Source organism: Natrix helvetica, assembly GCF_964273705.1.
Source record: "Natrix helvetica genome assembly, chromosome: Z".
Taxonomy (NCBI): Eukaryota; Metazoa; Chordata; class Lepidosauria; order Squamata; family Natricidae; genus Natrix; species Natrix helvetica.
Genome location: NC_138554.1, coordinates 86,489,733 through 86,508,496, shown reverse-complemented (window position 1 = coordinate 86,508,496; position 18,764 = coordinate 86,489,733). Strand labels below are relative to the sequence as shown.

General features: G+C 39.4%; 1 protein-coding gene across 2 annotated transcripts in view; it reads left to right on the top strand.

The window, feature by feature from the left end:
• The window catches only part of NEK11 (NIMA related kinase 11), a 193,745-nt gene that overhangs the window by 160,898 nt on the left and 14,083 nt on the right, over positions 1–18,764 (top strand). For both annotated transcript variants that reach the window (XM_081971081.1, XM_081971082.1), the window contains exons 14-15: positions 5,233–5,293; positions 9,782–9,869. In XM_081971081.1, coding sequence (XP_081827207.1) covers positions 5,233–5,293; positions 9,782–9,869 — 149 coding nt within the window. The remainder of the gene's footprint in view (positions 1–5,232; positions 5,294–9,781; positions 9,870–18,764) is intronic.

The following is an 18,764-nucleotide window of genomic DNA, read 5'->3' as shown; positions in this document are numbered from 1 at the left end:
AGTGGCAGTCAGCTCTTCAGCAAGGAGGGAAAGACGCACGTGAACTGCTAAATGGCCACTGCTGTGCTCAACCGGGAATGGCCCATTGGTCGAGGAGGGGTGGGGATCCCTTCCATTTGGATTAAAGGTTCCTCATGCCGGAGCCTGAGCAGTAAGAAGGAAGCCCAAAGAAAACAATGCGGTAAGGCTGCCTCCTTGAAAAACCAGCCTTGTTCACAGCCCTCTTCACAGCCCTGCTTCTTTAGTCTCGGGGCAAAAGCAGGTGCCAGGCTCCAGGGAGACTCCTGACCCCTCGCTTAGAGAAGAAGTGAGTCAACTGCCTCTCGTTGGGCGAAACAGCTCTGCATCATTGCCAGTCAGAGGGAAGGGGGAAAAAATAAAGCACGCAGAGATGTTTAGTCCTGCTGTGCGGTGGGAGGGGTAGAGAAAAGCGGATTTGAGATCAATAAAAACCTTACTCTTAAGGAAGATCAAGCCCGTCCGGAATTTCGGAAAGCCCACAACACAGTGTAACAGCCTCCTCCGCACCCACCCATCCCCTGGGCTTTGCAATCAGAGCACAATCTCTCCCCCCACACCGGTGAGTGGAAATCATCCTGCATCAGCAATTTAGGGAACCAGCCTTTAACAACCTGCCTTTTCTCGAGGCTGAGCCTTCCGGGTCCAGATGGGCGAGCACATTTACAATGTGACAGGCAGGAGTTCTCTAGATCAGGAGGGAGTTCCTTTTTAGTTACAGCTCGGGACGCTGGCAGGAACTGCATGTGAATCATCCCTCAAGAGAAATGGGATACGTGGGGCGGGGTTTCTGAAGGTCAAAAATGGCTGTATTCGTTGTATAGGATGCACCAACATTTCCACCCTCTTTTAGTGGAGAAAAAGGTTCATTTTATACCCCCCAAAATATGGCATTTTCTCCACTTATACTTCCCCCAAAATCTATGGGGCCCGAGTCTAGGAAACTACTATTGTCTTGCTGCAGCCCCAGGGGGGTGAGTATCTAACAGGGAGACTCAGTGCTGCCACTTGTGTGCTGGACCCGTGTCCCTCTTGGTCAGTTTCGGCTTCTCGGGAGAGGACATGAGATTGGCTCCAGGCGATTACCAATGCTTCATTGAGCGAGGGGTTCTTTCCCACCGCCTTGAAGGAGGCGGTGGTGAGGCCCCTCCTTAAGAAGCCTTCCCTGGACCCAGCTTCTTTAGCCAACTATTGTCTGGTCTCCAACCTTCGCTTTGTAGTGAAGGTTGTCGAGAGTGTGGTAGCACGTCAGCTTCCCCAGTACCTGGATGAAACTGTCTACCTGGATCCATTTCAGTCGGGTTTCAGGCCCGGGTACAGCATGGAGATGGCATTGGTCACCTTGGTCGATGATCTCTGGCGGGGCCGGGACAGGGTCTGCTCCTCTGTCCTGATCCTATTGGACCTCTCGGCGGCTTTCGATACCATTGACCATGGTTTCCTACTGCGACGACTCGTGGGGTTTGGAGTGGGGGGCACCGTTTTACGGTGGTTCTCCTCCTACCTGTCAGATCGGTCACAGTTCGTGTTGACTGGAGGGCAGGGATTGACCCCGAGGCACGTCACTTGTGGGGTGCCCCAGGGGTCGGTTCTCTCACCCCTCCTGTTCAACATATATATGAAACCGCTGGGCGAGATCATCTGTGGTTTTGGGGTACGGTATATCAATATGCTGATGATACCCAACTTTTCATCTCTACTCCAAACCACCCAAACGATGCCCTTGACGTGATGTCCTGATGCCTGGAGGCTGCACAGATCTAGATGGGGAGGAACAGGCTCAAGCTCAATCCCTCCAAGACTGAGTGGCTGTGGTTTCCGTCATCCCGATTTGTGCATCTTGTTCCATCTTTGATGATAGGGGGAGAAATTTTAGCCCCCTCAGAGATCTCAGCAATCTGGGAGTCCTCCTGGATATGCGGCTTAGTTTAGAAGAACACCTGATGGCCGTGACCAGGGGAGCCTTTTACCAGTTTCGCCTGGTATGTCAGTTGCGCCCCTTCCTGGATCGGGATGCTCTGTGCACAGTCACTCATGCCCTCGTCCTTTCTCGCCTGGACTACTGCAACACTCTCTACATTTGGCTGCCCTTGAAGAGCACCCGGAGGCTTCAGCTGGTCCAGAATGTGGCCGCGCGGCTTATCATGGGGGTACCTAGGTGCTCCCATGTTACACCCCTTTTAGGCAGCCTGCACTGGTTGCCGGTTGTTTTCCAGGTGCGATTCAAAGTACTAATTATGACCTTTAAAGCTTAGGCCCAGGGTACCTGCGAGACCACTTACTGCCACCAGCAACCTCCCACCGTCCAGTGCGATCCCACAGAGTTGCCTCCTCAGGGTGCCGTCGGCCAGACAGTGTCGGCTAACGACCCCCAGGGGGAGAACCTTCTCTGTGAGAGCGCCTTCCCTCTGGAATGAGCTGCCCCCGGAACTTGGCATAATCCCCGACCTCTGGTCCTTCCGACGCGCCCTAAAAAGTTGACTTTTCCAGCAAGCTGGCCTGGCCTGAACAAAATAAAATAAATGATTGATTTAATTGTTAATTTTAATCTAATTTTTAAAATATTATTGTTAATATAATTGGGTTTGTTTTTGGATACTCTATCTAATTTCCTTTTTAATTTTTGTAATATGTGTTTTTTTAAATGTTGTACACCTCCCTGAGTCCTTTGGGAGAAGGCCGGCATATAAATCCAATAAACAAACAAACAGTAAAATGAAAAAAGGCAGTCAGAAAGAAATGACTCCCAGATTTGACTAGATTAGAATCATTACTGCAGAAAACAGTAAAGGAAACAGTAAAGCAGAAATGCACAACTGATTGCCTATTTCCAGGGCAAAGATACTAGAAATTTAAATGCCTATAGTCTTAGATTTAAAGTCTAGACTTCTTCCTCCTTTCTTTCCAAATTAACAGATACTTGACAGCATGGTTGCCCTTGGGTGGGAGAGGGGGAAGGGTGATGGGGCTAATGAAAAAATGCCCCTTTTGTGCTTTATATTAGATGATATTCAAATAAGGAAGTAACAAAGCTTACATTGTAGTATCATCTACAGATTTTGGTATTTTGACAAAATCTTGGCTTACTAAAAATATTTTAATAGTAAAGAGAATACATATTTAATTATTCATGTATTAACTGCAGCTAGAATTGTATTTGCACAACATTGGAAAAGCGAGGAGATTCCTACTGACAAGAAGATAATTAGGAAAATATTAGAATGTGCAGAAATGAATAGATTAACATTAGCAATTAAGGAGAAAGAACAAACTGATTACTACTTGATATGGGAAGTGTTTTACCAATGGTTAAAGAATAAAAAGGGAAATTGGAAATAAAAGGAAAGGAAAGGGGGGGAAAGAAGGTTAAAAGAGAAACATAAAATATATTAAGATAAAAATTTTCACTATAATGAAAATAATCATATTTAATATTGTTATGGTATTTTTATTGGAAAACATGTTAATGAAAGGAAGAGCATTGTAATGTTTAATTGTTCAATCCTTCATTTGTGGAAGGATGTTGCATAGCAGGGACATGCGATCAGGGGAGGCAGGGGAGGCAGAGCCTCACCTCTCATCATGAAATAATATATAATATATAATAATAATATATATTTCCTCCCATCCCTTTTACACGGCTCCCGCTAAGCTCCGGTAAGGAGAAGAGCCTTTGGGAAATGTAGAGGAAGAAGAGGGAGGAGGAGGTGCGTGTGTGGGGCGGTGCCAGCTGGGCAACCGGTGGAGGCAGGAGGGTTCTGGGAAGCGCCAATAACCTTCCTGCCTCCGCTGTACTTTGTGCGCTCCTCGCAACTGCAATAGACGTCCAGATGTGGCAGGGGCTGTTGGGCTGGAAGCCCAAACCCCATTAGCCACAAAAGCCGCTTCTGGATGTATATTGCAGTCGCGAGGAGTGCACGAAGTCCAGCAGAGGCAGGAAGGTTCTCGTCATTCCCCAGTCCCTTTTGTGGCTTCGTCAGTCTGGGAGCGCCGACAACATTTCTGCCTCCACTGGACTTCGTCTTGATGATGTCGCCGCAGCTGCCGGGCGCAGACGGACGGAGGTAGCCAGAGTGGCACCGAGGCAGTCTGGCGGGCAAGCGACCAAGGATCAGGTTGCCTGATCCTCCATCGCTCGCTCGCTCTTTCGTCCGCCCGGACTGCCTCGGCACCACTCTGGAGGTCCGGCCGCACCCAGCAGCTGCGGCAACATCATCAAGATGAAGTGGCTTGGAGGCGAAGTGCTTTTCAGTGCTTTTCAGTGCGTCTGGCGTTTAGGTAGATAGCCGGATGTCCTAAACGCCAGACGCACAGAAAAGCAGCTGCTGTTGGGGATTGCGGAGCGCGAGCCGGCGGAGCGCACTCAGGAAGGCGGGGAATGGGATCACGTGTGCTGGAGGCTGAGGCAACCTCAGCCTCCAGCACACGTGGTCCCATTCCCCGCCTTCATGATGACGTCACCAGCCTCACCAGCCATAAACCTCACCGCACGTCACTGTTGCATAGTAATATTTGTACTCAGACAACACACTGCTTAAGGAAAAATTGAATGTATATATTTAAAATTTGGAAAAGTAAATAAAAAATTAATAAAAAAGAAAATGTTTTAATAGTTTAGGAAGCTGGGATATGTTTATATAATTACTTCTCTAGTTGGGGAAACTCTGAGGCAGCTTCAGTCTATGTTATGTTATTCATGCTCATGTCTTTCAGTTGTGAGTAGTTAGGAACTGGAATGGGACAACTTGCTGCAGCCAACTCACCATGGCCAACTTGCCACAAGACAATTGAACAATTCAATTATTTTAAATAAATAATTAAAATGTTATTTTTATTTTTGTCATTCAAATTTCATTTTGTCCCTCCTTTGAGTTAGTCTATTCCACCATTTCTTCAATATTAATGTAACTCTTGTCCCATGGCAAGTTGTCCTGCGACAATTACTAAAAGCGAATTTTGGACTTAACTCTACAATGCAATGATGATCTGGAAATTTTGGAAATTAGGCCATGGTGAATTGACTGCAGCGAGTTGTTCTAGACCCCTTATGAACAGCTCTTAGTTGCCGTTTCTGATTATGTTCATATTTTTTTCTTAACTTGCATTATTGATCTTCAGTAACTCACTTGTAACAATCCAATAATAAATTGCATTGTTCCCAATTTTCAGTATTTTTATTAAAAGAACTAATTCACTATCTTCTTTGGTTAACAGGACAGTGATATCAACGCAATGGTCAGATACATGGAGAATATTGTAGATATCAATTCTGAAGGTGAGATAGCACGTTCTTCAGTTTGATTACAATACCAACAATTGGATTTCTTGGCTTGTTGCATAAAATGCTGAGCCAATGTTTTGTGCATGTAAAAGAAACTGGAAGTTTTTTATCCTAATCCAGAAGTAAGTGCAACAGTCAGCTTAGCAGAAAGACTTCTTAAAAGTTCAGTACATAGTAGATTTTCTCTCCCTTGTTAGTTGACTTTGGATAGAGTTCAAGAAAAGGAGTTGATTTCTGGTTTAACCTTGTTCAACATAACCCATCAGCTGGGGATGGGTGAGTAGAGAATTGGGAGAATCTACAAAGAAAAAATATAGTTGATGGCTGAGGTCTTATTTAACATCTTGACTTTTGGTCTGCCCAGTTTATCTCTCCTAATAGTGCAGCAGGAATATATCTATTGTTTTAAAAGGAGGCATTTGAAGTTTTTTTTAAAAAAATAAGATTGAATATTGATCGATCACTGGGTCCAGAGATTTACTCTTCCAAGCTTTCAGACTCATGCCCAACATCAGGGGGCTTCTCCCTACTGGAATATGGGCTTTGGGCTATTCTGTAAGTCATATTTATGTGGTGCCTTCCTATTGATTGATTGGTTTGTTGATGGCAGCCATCAACACACTGGAAAAACTATAGTTCCAAATAGGTGATCATTCCTTTTCATTTCTATGTGATCAAAACTCTAGTTTTTAAAGGAGAAAAAAAACATATCCTATTATCCCACAGCAGAACACAGGATACTACAAAAAGAACTTAACTATAATACAGGTGATGCCTATCACCTAGATTTTTTTTGCAACCTTAGAAGGGGCATTTAAAACCACCAAACTCACCACAGAGCTCCAATAAAACATTAGACAAAGCATCATTCCAGAGATTAGAAAAAGACAGGAACAGAATCAACTTACAACAGAAGACAAAGTAGCTGTCAGAAACCTAAAACAGGACCAGACCATCATACTGCCTGCAGACAAAGGCCAAATCACAGTGATTATGGACAGAGAACAATGCCAACAAAAAGCAAAAGAAATACTGGAGGACAAAGAAACCTACATCCCTGTGAACACCAATAGAATACAAAAACTAGACAACCAAATCAAGAGAACCCATAGTGACTTCACTAAGAAAGGCCAAATTACAAAAAAAGGAACAGTAGCAGATGAGAAGCAGCAGACCAATCCTCCCACTTTTCTACAGATGCTCCAAAATACACTAGCTGGCATACCCCTCGTATCTCTACTAGAGACCCCTATATACAACATTGCAAAAAAAATTAACAAAAAACCTTGGGCACCTCACAAGATTAAGCCAACACTCCATTAACTTTCCACTACAATGTCTTCAAACACCCAGGAATGTGACTATAGATGAGGACAAAATCATGGTTTCATTTGATGTCACAGCCCTGTTTGCGTCTATAGATGCAGAATTAGCCAAAGAATCCATGACTGCTTTGCTTCAGAGTACACCGGACTTAATTAAGTACACAAAGATCAAAACAGCCAGTATTATGAATTTTATAAATCTCTGCTTAATTACATATTTCCAATTTGATGGCCAAATTTACCAACAAGTTAAAGGGACACCAATGTGATCATTGATTTCAGGACTTATAGTGAAGGTCGTCATGCAACATTTAAAAGGCATAGCACTCCTACAAATACAATCTAAAATATGGATCAGATATATAGATGACACCTTCACCATAATAAAAAGGGCCAACTAGAGAACACACAAAGAACCATCAATAATATGTTTAAAGGAATCCAGTTTGCTAGAGAAGAAAACAACTCATTACCCTTCCTGGACATTCTTATCAGCAGAGACCACAATGGCAAACTGAGAGCATATGCGCCAAAGAAAAATTCCTTGTGTGTCCAATCACATTTGGCCAATAAAGAATTCTTCTCTAAAGAAACACAAATCTACAGAAAAAATATCCATACTAACCAGATGCTCCATTACCAAAACAATAACCCAATCTCCCACAAGAGAAGCAGTGTAAGGACTTTATTTTAAAAAGCCGAAACACATTGCAGCAACTCAGAATAGCAGAAAAAGGAAATGGAACATCTATACAACACATTCCAACAAAATGGATACCCACGCAACTTTATCAAAAAGTCCTTGACCACTCAACTCAATACAGCACAACCAACACAAACCCTAAAAAGAATTATACTGCCACACATGAAGAATATCTCAGAAACCACCAACAGACTACTACAACCATATGGAATCAGTGTAGCACACAAGCCAACTAAAACCCTTCAAAACGTCCTAAGCAAACCAAAAGACCCAGCAACCTCAGAAGAAAAAACAGGAGTCTTCTACAGCATACAATGTAAGAACGGCAATAACCACTATGTAGGACAAACAAACAGAAGACTGACAGAACACATTCCTGAACACCAACCGGCAGTCAGAAGACATGACAAAAAAAAATGCAATTTCACAACATATAGACAGATTTAACCATAGTTTCAATTGGGAAAACATGACAATCCTAGACCAGACCAAGTCCAAAAATGTCAGGGAATTTCTAAAAGCTAGGCACTCTGACAAATCAGCCATCAATATACAGATAGACATTTAACATCATCTATAGACTATGCAAAAGAGACAATCAACTAGCCCAAAAGAAAACAAAAAGACCCAAGGACTTCTCCACCAGTAATCAGAACCCAGATTAGCATAGATTAACTCCAAGGCTAACTTCAGACCAACAATCAAGTAAACAATACCCCAATCAAGAAACTGCCAAAGAGCTATCAATAAATAACACAACCAAAGCATATCTAAGACTCTCCCCACCCACCCAGATAGACAAGTCACCAGAATATAAACTGGCAGCAAACAGCACTCCTTACTAGCACCGATGAGGTTACTTAGTTAGGGTAGTGAAAGATCTGCAAGGAAAGAAGCAAGCTCAGACAGCATTTAGAACCCATCATTTCAACCTTGAGCTTCAAATATTCTCCTTTATTGGTACTACATTATCTCTTATATAGAGCAAAAATTTGTATATAAAACTATGTACACACTCATTATATTATTCTGTTTCAAAGTAATTAGTATTATGCAAAGTGCACAAAAAAAGAAGAAGCAGTAAGCCAAGAAATTAAAGATGAAAGAAAATAAAATAAAATCTACCATATTTTTTGGAGTATAAGACACACTTTTCCCCCTCCTAAAAGAGGCTGAAAATTTGGGGGGCATCTTATACTCTGAATGTATCCTTGAAGCTGTTTTTCAGTCTAAACACAAGCTAAGTGATCTTCCATTCTTTGCCTGCTTTTCTAATTGCTGCTCCTTCCGACAATCAGCTGTGCTTTAGAAGGACAGCCCCACCACCCCAACCTCAAAACCAGCAAGCAAACTAATGTGCTGAAGCTGACCAGGCTAAGGACTAGCTTGTTAAATACCTTGTAGGCAGAGTTTTTTCCTCCATTTTCCTCCTCCAAAACTAGGGTGCATCATATACTCTGAAAAATACAGTAGTTTACTAGATTCACATCCTTGCCTTCACCTTTCCACATGCTGATTCATAGATCTTGGTTTGCTAAATTCTAAACTCTCTCTTCTTGAGATCCCATCAACTCCAGCTAAGACTCAGACTAAGTAACCAAGTTGATATCTTACCTTTATAATAGTATGTTAGTATTAAACACTTCTGTTTATGCGGGATTAAAATTATGGGTTCTTTTCATGTAAAGAATTTCATTTATTAACTTTTTCCAGTAATAAATAGCTGAAATTAATTTCAAGAAATTATTCAATCAAATGATATATTTTATTTAGTGTCTCTGGGGTTTAATTAGTAATCGCAGATGGTGTTAGATAAGATGCTAAAGCAAGTTATTTCTCTTCATTAACATTAATCAATGTGAAGGTTCATGAAATATTAGATGCTTGAAGTTGCAATGTAACATATAGTTACATTGACATATAGTTCTGTGAAACTCTATCCATTGCATGAACTCTATTGCTATTATTCAGTAATAATTGACAAAAACATCTTGTTTGGAACTTCCATGGAAATATTATCGTACTCCTAGACTCTTGGTTGGAATGATCAGAATATATTCAGGGTAAAGACTGTTGGAAAAGAATAAATGGTAGTAAGCTAATAATGACCACAAAACAACTTGACTCTATAAATGTCTGTTGAATTGGTTGGCGGTCTATAAATTTAATAAAATAAATAAAATAAAATAAATTTGTAAGAAATGCATATAAGCCTCCTTTATAAACCATTGTTGCTTGGAGATGTACTACCCCATTAAAAATAATTGTGTTTCATGGACTTGCTAAATTAAATTATATTAATATGCATTTAATAACCTAATTATCTTTAATTAATGCAGCATTTTCAGATGAAAAAATTAATTGCTGCTTACTTTTTGTTTGCCCTTGGATAATGCTTTGATTCTGCAAAATGCAGACAACAACAAGCTGATTAGATTGTGCATTTATTTGTAGGAACTAGAAGTTTCACTGAAGTGACTCCTGTGAGATTGAGAGCTCTCAATAATACTATGGCAACAACCAAGCTGAGACATATGAAGGAGTAAGTCATCTTATTAAATGCTAACAGTAGTAATCAAAGATGTTGAAGTATTTACTTTTAGTTTGGTTTGCATCAAAACCCAAAGTAATACTCAGTGAACGTCCCATATTTCAGTAATTCATTAAATTGTTACGTTATTATATTCTATAATGGATCAAAACTTTTGAAGATGAACATTTTTCATTCTGAAAACATAATAGCTCTTGTTACTGGGTGCAAATTCAATAATCATTTTGGGGTCCTTGGTATTCAAGCTCAGAGAGCACCAAAGGCAGCCCAATTCAACCTGGAGATACAAATATTCTACTAATAATCCTTTTCTAAATATTCATTTCTAATCCTTGCTTAATTTATTATCTGCTATTCATGAAAGCAGCTTTCTCTAGCTTCTGTGTAACCCTGAAAAAATGGTACCTTTACTTTAAAAGTCTCATTAACTTGAATGAGTTGATTCCTTAAATCAGTGGCATTATTTGATCAAACCCATCCCCTCCCTGTCCCCCCTTGCCCCCCCCAAAAGCTGGATTGCTTTCATAAAGAGCAAAGAAGTGCTGTGAATGTGCTGGGTCCAAACAAATTTTTTTCCTGAAGTTTGCAGAGTCCGACTTACAGTGTTTCCAGACCTGGCCTACAAAAGCCAGATATGGTTATCCACAGATACTGGTATATTTTAGATATATGAGAGGAGCAAATTATGCAATTATATGACATGCAACATATTCCCATTAATCATTTTATTGCTACATGACAAAGATCTATTGGCCCTTTTAATTCTGATCAAAATGCTTCATCTATAATTGAAGAAACAGTACGACGATATTGTAAGTATTGTAGATATATAATAAATTTGAACGAATCTAGTAGTTTTCGAATTGATGATAAAATCTGTGAATGCACGTAAAAGTATACTTTGCTTGTTTTCCCAGTTCTGTTAAATATTTGGAAGCAATTCAAAAAAAAATCTCTTATTAAGTCAATATCAATATTTCAAGCTGTATAAAATATATAAATGAGGATAGTGCCATTGGAAAATTATGGTAGGCAATTTCGAGTTTAGATTGCACCTAGCACACTCCTAGTCAAACCTATATTAAGATTAGAGCAAGGACAACATCACAGAGGACAAACATCAAAAATACACATTGCCTCTATCTATATCTATATGCCAAAAAGAACTTTTCAGAATCAAGCAGCATTATAAGTAATGAGCATTTCAGCTTTATTCTATATTTAGTCCATAATTATGCAACATAGAGATGGTAAATAGGAGTCCAGATTATCTTTTTACCATTGAAGAAACATTATGATGTACAGTGATTTTTTCAATAATTCAGAGATAAGTGAAAATACTGATGTGTCTGTTGGAAAGAACAAATTAAAAATGAATAAGGCTTCAAAATGCATATATACACTGATAGTTTGGTTATGTTGATTTCACTCAAGCATTAAAAATAGGTTAATGCTTTATCTATATATATATATAAATGGCTGTGTATGTGTGTATTTTCCAGCATAACTCTGGAACACCTCGACCAATTTCAACCAAATTTGGTACACAGATGACTTACTCTCTGGAAACTAATACGGTGGGAGTAAGACACCCCTAACACCCCTCAGTGTGTGTGTGTGTGTGTGTGTGTGTGTGTGTGTGTGTATGTTCCAGTATAACTCTGGAATTCCTGGGCCATTGAAACAAAAAGCAATGAATTATATCTATAGTGTCAAATCACAGTACTTTTGACAGTGATAGTGTGCATTAGTGTGATAGTTAGGATAAGCCTTAAGATAGCGTCTACTGTACAGCACAGTAGAGTTGCCATAGTAATGGTTTCACAGTACTCCATAAGGGGGCTCCAACCTAATACAGAATTAGGATAAATAAATACCCGGGCAATGCTGGGTTATTGGCTAGTTTCTTATATAAAGGTCAAACTTTAAGGATCTCTTTTTAAAGCTTCAGATATATAATAAAGACTTATTTTCATATTTTCAAATTATACTTTTGTGCCTATTCATTAATTTAGTAATTTATTGAATGAAAATGGAGAATTATTATTTGATGCCATTGAAATCCTGACAAGAGTTCAATGTGTAAAGGGTAAGATATGTTAGCACATTTTTGGTAGGAAATTTAAATTTGAATATGGCTCTTAGAAGCATTTGATTTTCTTTTGGAAAATATGAATGAAAATGGAATAGTTATTCCTAATCAGATACTTTATAATGATTTTTGAAAAACTTTTGAATGATTTGCTCAGGGCTCACTTTAATTCTAAAAATTAAGCTTCAATGATTTGCTTAAGATGTATTATTATTCTATGAGTTATAGAAAAATATGTTTATTTTTTGCTTTGTCTAGTATTTATTTTTAACCTTAGTTTAATAGCGTGTGTTTTTTAGTTTATATATGATTAGTTTGAGTTGACTGAATTATGTTCACTTGTTTTATAAATTTTATTGTTACATGTAATTTTAAGTTAAAAAGTTAAAAATACTATTTTAAAACATTTAAGCAAAATATAATAATATCATCAGGATAAAAAAACATAAAAAACACAACTCAATTGTTAGAATTAATTATTCTGTTAGTTGAAAGAAAGATACAAGATAAATCTATCACAGGGTTTCAGAACAGAATGGCCTGCTTCACCAAGTCATCCATAGATGACAGTCCTACAAATAGACCTCTAATTTATAAAAATGTATTTTAGTGATGTTTCTGTCACAAATTGCATTAATAAAAAAACTTGCAGATTTTCATTTTTTTTACGTTATTTTTTTTAACATAAATTGAATGAATTGAATACTAAAATACATGACTCACTTAGAATATAAATGGATCTATGCATTAAATTGGAATTAGTGGACTTTTCTTCTAGATGACCCTAAAGAATAATGTCTATGAAGATTCTCAGTCATTCAGGTCATGATTATCCCAAAGGTGCTTTTTTCTTCAGAGCTGAGTAAGTTTCTTAGATGAGAAGCGAAACGTCTTCAAAGAAAAACCAGAAAGTCCAGTTGCCTTTTGAAAAAGCATCTTTGAAACTATAGAAAACTGGCATTGCAGGTCTGAGTAAAGTCAATGAACAAAGTTAATGGGGAAGAGCAAGAGGTCAGAAGTCATGTCATATTTGATTTCTGGGGAGGAAATGCAGACTGAAGACATCTTGGTTAAAAACACTGGTAAACCTTAATAGAATAAAGAGATGGATAGTGGTTGGGCTCTTCAATAATTCCTCTTCGGAAAAGGAGAGGATGTGAGATCATCCACAACTGTTCCACACCAGGAAGAGTTAAACTTAACCTTAAACATCCACTGTGGACCTCACTTGTTTCCTAAGAGGTCCCTAAGAGGTCATGCATAAGTGCACCAGTGTGCCTACCGTCCCTGCCCTACTGTCCCCATTGATACATACTCATGTGTTCATGGCCATGTTTTACTTATTTATATCCATCTATTTGTACCAATCTCATGCGATAATGTCCATGACTATACTAATCCGTGTTACCTTGTACATGTTGACAAATAAATTAAATAAATAAATAAAATAAAATAGGGGAGAGTGTACGAGAGCAGTCTTGGTGATCTAAGAGCTCTGGGGGAATGAGAGAATAACCATCTTGCTCATAATATGCTTCTACTTTTTAAAAGAATATTGGTTTTGCATGCTTCCTTTTTTAATCAAATTCAAAATTTGCTTGTTAGCTGCTTTTGCTGACAAAGTCGTAAATTGTTGTAAAATAATCGAGTCCTCTGTTTTTCTCAACATCTAATAAATTTCAAGTTTTCCATTAAATTATTCCCTCTTAAATCATTTTATCGCATATTATCAATATCATTTGTCTGCTTATAGTTGATCTATTATCTTACATATTTTTCAGATTGAATATTTCTCTTTAAGGACACATCCTTACATTACACAGCAACTAGTTAACTAATTAACATTGCACGGCAACTAGAATTGATGGGGCTTTATGGATTTGTTTATAGATATTGGAAGAAAAGACAAATTCTTGTATTTTAAGATAATATGAAAAATTATTAAAGTTGTTTATACTTATGATGAAGGGGAAGTCATGTTGATATTTTTATTTTGTATTTTTCTCTTTTTTCTTTTTTCAAGATTGAATTAGTTTTTATTGTTGTAATTGAAGTTTTTAATAAAATTATTATTTTTAAAAAATGAAGTCTGAGAAAAATAATATTGTGAGATAATAAACCATGTGGAATCATAGGTCTGTCCTAAACCTGATTTTTTTGCTCGCAGACAGCATTATCTAAGTAAGTAATGTTATCAGTGCTAGTGAGCGTGGTTTTTTTTTTAATTAAAGTTTTTTTATTGTTTTATTGTTTTTATTGTTTTACACACAAAAAAAAAAACATTCTTCATTACATCTTCCAGAAAGCATGTCGATTGGTTACAAATAAATTTCGTGCGTTACTACTACAATCATTCTTTATACTTCATTCATATTGGATTATATATTTTAAATGAAAAATCTTTATATACCATCAATGTACCATCACTCTCATTTACTATATTTGTTTAAACGTGCTTTTATCTAGAATCATTTGTATTTAAGGACACAACCACATACTGGCATTCGTTAGCTATTTCTATAAATTTCAGGCTTATATCCAATTGCTTTCACCAATGCCAACCCATATAAAATCATTAAACATTATCCATTAACATTTCATTATTATTGTTGTAGTTATCTAACATCTTTATAATAAATCTAGACAAAAAATTATTACTAGAATTTATAAGTACCCAGGAAAGATTACATCTTTATAACAAAATCTAAACAAATATAATTAATGAATCTTTTCCCCAGGTCCCATATTATAGTTTATATCTAAATTGTAGTAAAATTTATAGGTACCCAGAAAGAATTACATCTTCATAACAAAATCCAAACTAAAAAATATTAATAAAATTGATAAGTCTTTTTCCCAGGTCCCAATTTACAGTTTATATCCAAATTGTTTTCACTAATTAGAGTTGTTATTTCACTATTATTATCATAATGAATTATATGTTAATGAATAAACATTTTAAAAAGAACAAGAACATTCTATAAGCTTCTACAAAATCCTACTTATTAATCACCAAAGATTAACTAAGTTTTTAATTATCAGCATTCATTGTCAACCTGTGTCTATCCAGTAACAAAACACTCTTATCTCTTTAGCCAGTCGTTCCATCATCAAATCCATATATTGAGAAGAGGGATAGAGCTCCAAATAATCAAATTCACTTTTCCATATCTTTCCATTTTCACTCATAGGTGCTTCATTAGTAAGTTCATCTATTATCTTGCCTTTATCTTCTATATCTTCTATATCTTTATTCTCTTCTTTAATTTTGGGAGCTCCAATCTCTTCCTCTTTTTCTGCGCATAGCAATAATTTATCCAGCTTCTTTCCAAATCTCTCGAATCCTTCCAATATATTTTGAAGTCCATCCCAAACATCTTGTAAGCTTGGGGTTTTCTCATCTGTATATGGATACATATTTCCAAAAGGAGAAAAAAAGATCTAAACTCCACTGCCACTCTCGCCTTCAATATCTCTTTAATGTATAAAAATGCCTTTATTTTGGATTTACTTAAGCACAAGTTTCTTCTAGTTTTTTCAGAAGAGGGGGGTTCTATCTTTTCTTTGCCTTTCCTTGCCCAAAATATTTCTCACAGACACTGCAGAGAGACAGTCCATGTCCTTGAGTTGTTATCAGTTTCCATAAACAAGCTGCAAACCCTCTAACTTCAGTAAAATCAAAAAAAGTAAGACAAGATATACATTGTTTCAGAAGAAGAAGAAAAACCAAGTTCTGGCTTCTGAGTGGCAGATTCAACTTTTTCTTATTTGTTTCAGGCTTAAAGAACAAAACAAAAATCTCTAAGTGTCTTTAATAGAATTTAATAAACAGTAGGAGGAAGAGTTGTTAAGATAAAAAAGGGTTTTAGTTCAGCCAAAAAATAAAGTAACAAGAAGTAGAAAAAAAATCAATTCCTTCACTTGAGAGGAGAAACAGGAAGCAAACAATCACTTCAATCCACAAAATGTTGTTACATAGAAAAAGAAGAAGAAAAACTTTCTAAGCAGTCCAATTAAGATAAATTTCGCCACTTTGTTCTTAGCTTAAAGGACTAATTTATCTTTAAAAAAAGTTTTTTCCCTTGGGCAGTCATTCTCAAAGAAAAAAAAAATCTCACCCGATCGACTCACTTTCATTTTCACTGCCTTTCCTCCGGAGCCGTCTCCGACTTTGTCAGCCCGGGGGCTGTCTATTTACCGCCGATTTGGAGAGCTTCCCTTGGGTCAAACAGGGACTTTGCGATAGCCCTGTGACCACCAAGGATTTGTCTCCCTTTCACCGTCTCTTCGGGATGGCTTAGGTCCATACAGACCGTTACAGTGGCAAAAGAATCAACGGCGGTCTCGGACTATCGAGACCGCACATTGTGTCGTCGCGATGCCTGGCTCACGAATCGTGAGCGTGGGGTTTCTCTCTGTTTATTTATAATGGCTAACCTTGCTAGTTTTAGTGGGAGTGTTTCTGCTTGGAAGTTCCTTGATTAGGGAAGGGTCCCAACTACTGGGCCCTGGCCTGTTTGAAACTGGACCACAGGAGAGATGGGTAAGCATGCATGTGTGAAGCTCCACTTGCACAAGTGGTGGACAAGTTCATGTAGACTTGAAGCTCTGCTTGCATGAGTGGAGGACATTTGTATGTGAAGCTCCACATGCATAAATGCACTCCTTCACATGAGAGGTTCATGCACAAGTGCAAGCACCTTCCACTTGCACATGAAGCTCCATATGTATGAGTGGAGAGTGCGCATGCACATCACTCATACAGATGGAGGTGTGCATTCGCGTGTACACCCAGGGGTGGATTCGGACTGGTTTGGGTGCTAATTTAGCATCTGGTTCACTGAACTGGTAGTTGGAAGGACTGGCTGGTCCTGCCCACCCTCCTCCCAAGAGTCTCCACGCAGCCAGTTCATCATGCTAGATAAGTGCAGGGCCTACACTAGTGCAGACCGGAATGTGGACTGATTCTGGCTTTCAGAGGGCCTCTGGAGCACAGGGGAGTCTGTTTTCGCCATCCCGGAGGCTTGAGGAAAGCCTCTGGAGCCTGGGGAGAGTGAAAATGGCTCCCCCCTGCCATGGTGCAGGAGGCCAAGTAGGCCATGCCGCTCATGGCCACATCCACCCAGCAACTGGGCAGAGAACCGGTTGCTAAAAATTTTCAGCCCCACCCTCACATGCCCTCCTCTGTGCACTGGGCCATGTTATCCGGGCCGTGCCACCAAGTTAGAAAGTTGGGGACTGCTGGATTATTGTATATTTTTCTGCTTGATTATTTGTCTAGTACTAATTCTTGCTTATCTGGACATAGCTTGCTGGAGAGGATGTATTTTCCTGTTATCGTAGAGACAGCAGCCAGACTGGGTATGCTCCGTTCATTAACCAATCGGACTGAGTCTACACTTATGATGTCATTGGGCCCTTGTGGCTCCTCCCCACTTTCAGACTCAGTCCAATCTGGACTGGCTGTGAGAATTGATCTCTCCTCCAAATTATTTAATTATATCTTTAATTGGTGAATTTTTCCAAAAAAAATTATTGTTCCTTTAAATTGGTTCCTTAAATAATCCTTCATTCTACAAATTGGAGGGAAATTCGAAACTGATCTCTGGCTGCCTTTCCTCAGCCGTCTAATTGCCCATGGCCATGAGTTCACTCAGGAAGCCTGCTGTGCAATCAGATCAGCCAGCTCACGAGCTACGGCTCCACGGCCGTTTCCCTGCGGCACTCCTTAATTCTGGGCACTCGGAGGGACGTGTGCAGTGGTTCCAGGTGAGTCCAGGGGCCATTCTGCAGATCGGCTGGCCACACTTGGTATCGATGGCCATTTTGCAGGTCGGAAAAGCACACGAAGATAGCGGTGGCCATTTTGAGGCTCAGAAAAGCCTCAGAGAAAAAAAGTCGGCCATTTTGGGTGCTTTAAAAAAGGTGCAAACTCTACAGCAGCCGTTTGGAGTGCCTAGCAATGCAGGATCACCTCAGGTGGACCGGATCAGGAGCACATGGCCAGCAAACGGGTGAGACCGTTGCCTATCTTATTGGGGTGTTGATTTATGTTTGGGGAAATGTCTGATCCAGCTATGGATACGAATGCAGGATTAGAGGAGGCAGGGCCATCAGGGGAAAAGAGCAGCAGGAAGAGGCAAGCCAGAGGCCCCTTCCTCAGGAGTAAACCCCAAGGTCTCTAAAGCGACTACCAGGGCAAAAGAGCACAGGCAGAAGGCCCTTGAGAAAGAATTTCAGAGGGCCCAAAAACAACAACATAGTCTAACTGCCCAGCTCTCCCTCCCTCCCTCCCTCCCTCCGAGGATCACCAAGTGGCATCCCCAGCTCCAACTGTCTTGCCTACCATACCCCCCCCCCAGCCTATTCAGAAGGGGAATTGTCTTCTTTGGAGTCCTCGTCTTCAATGGAACCTGACGACAGAGGCAATTTCTTTGATGTCCCTCTCAATAGGGAGTGCACCTTTGAACAGGCTTCCCTCCCGGTTACACATGGTTCTGGGTCCCCCTATACCAAGTACACCTTTCCTGCTGATATGGCAACCATCATTACTGAAACCATTAAACAGGTCATGGCTGCTGGCCTACAACAGCAACCTCAACCTGCTCCATCACATGGCCATAAGCATAAATCTTCTGCTGCGGCTCAGCAACCTGATCCCTCTGCCTCTTCTTCAAAGTCTCATTTGGTGGGGAACAAGATAACCTGCGGGACTCAGACTTGTCTGATGACGAGGTGGTCACCCCAGATACCCCTGCCTTTACTGGATTATTCAAAACTGATCGTTTCAAGTC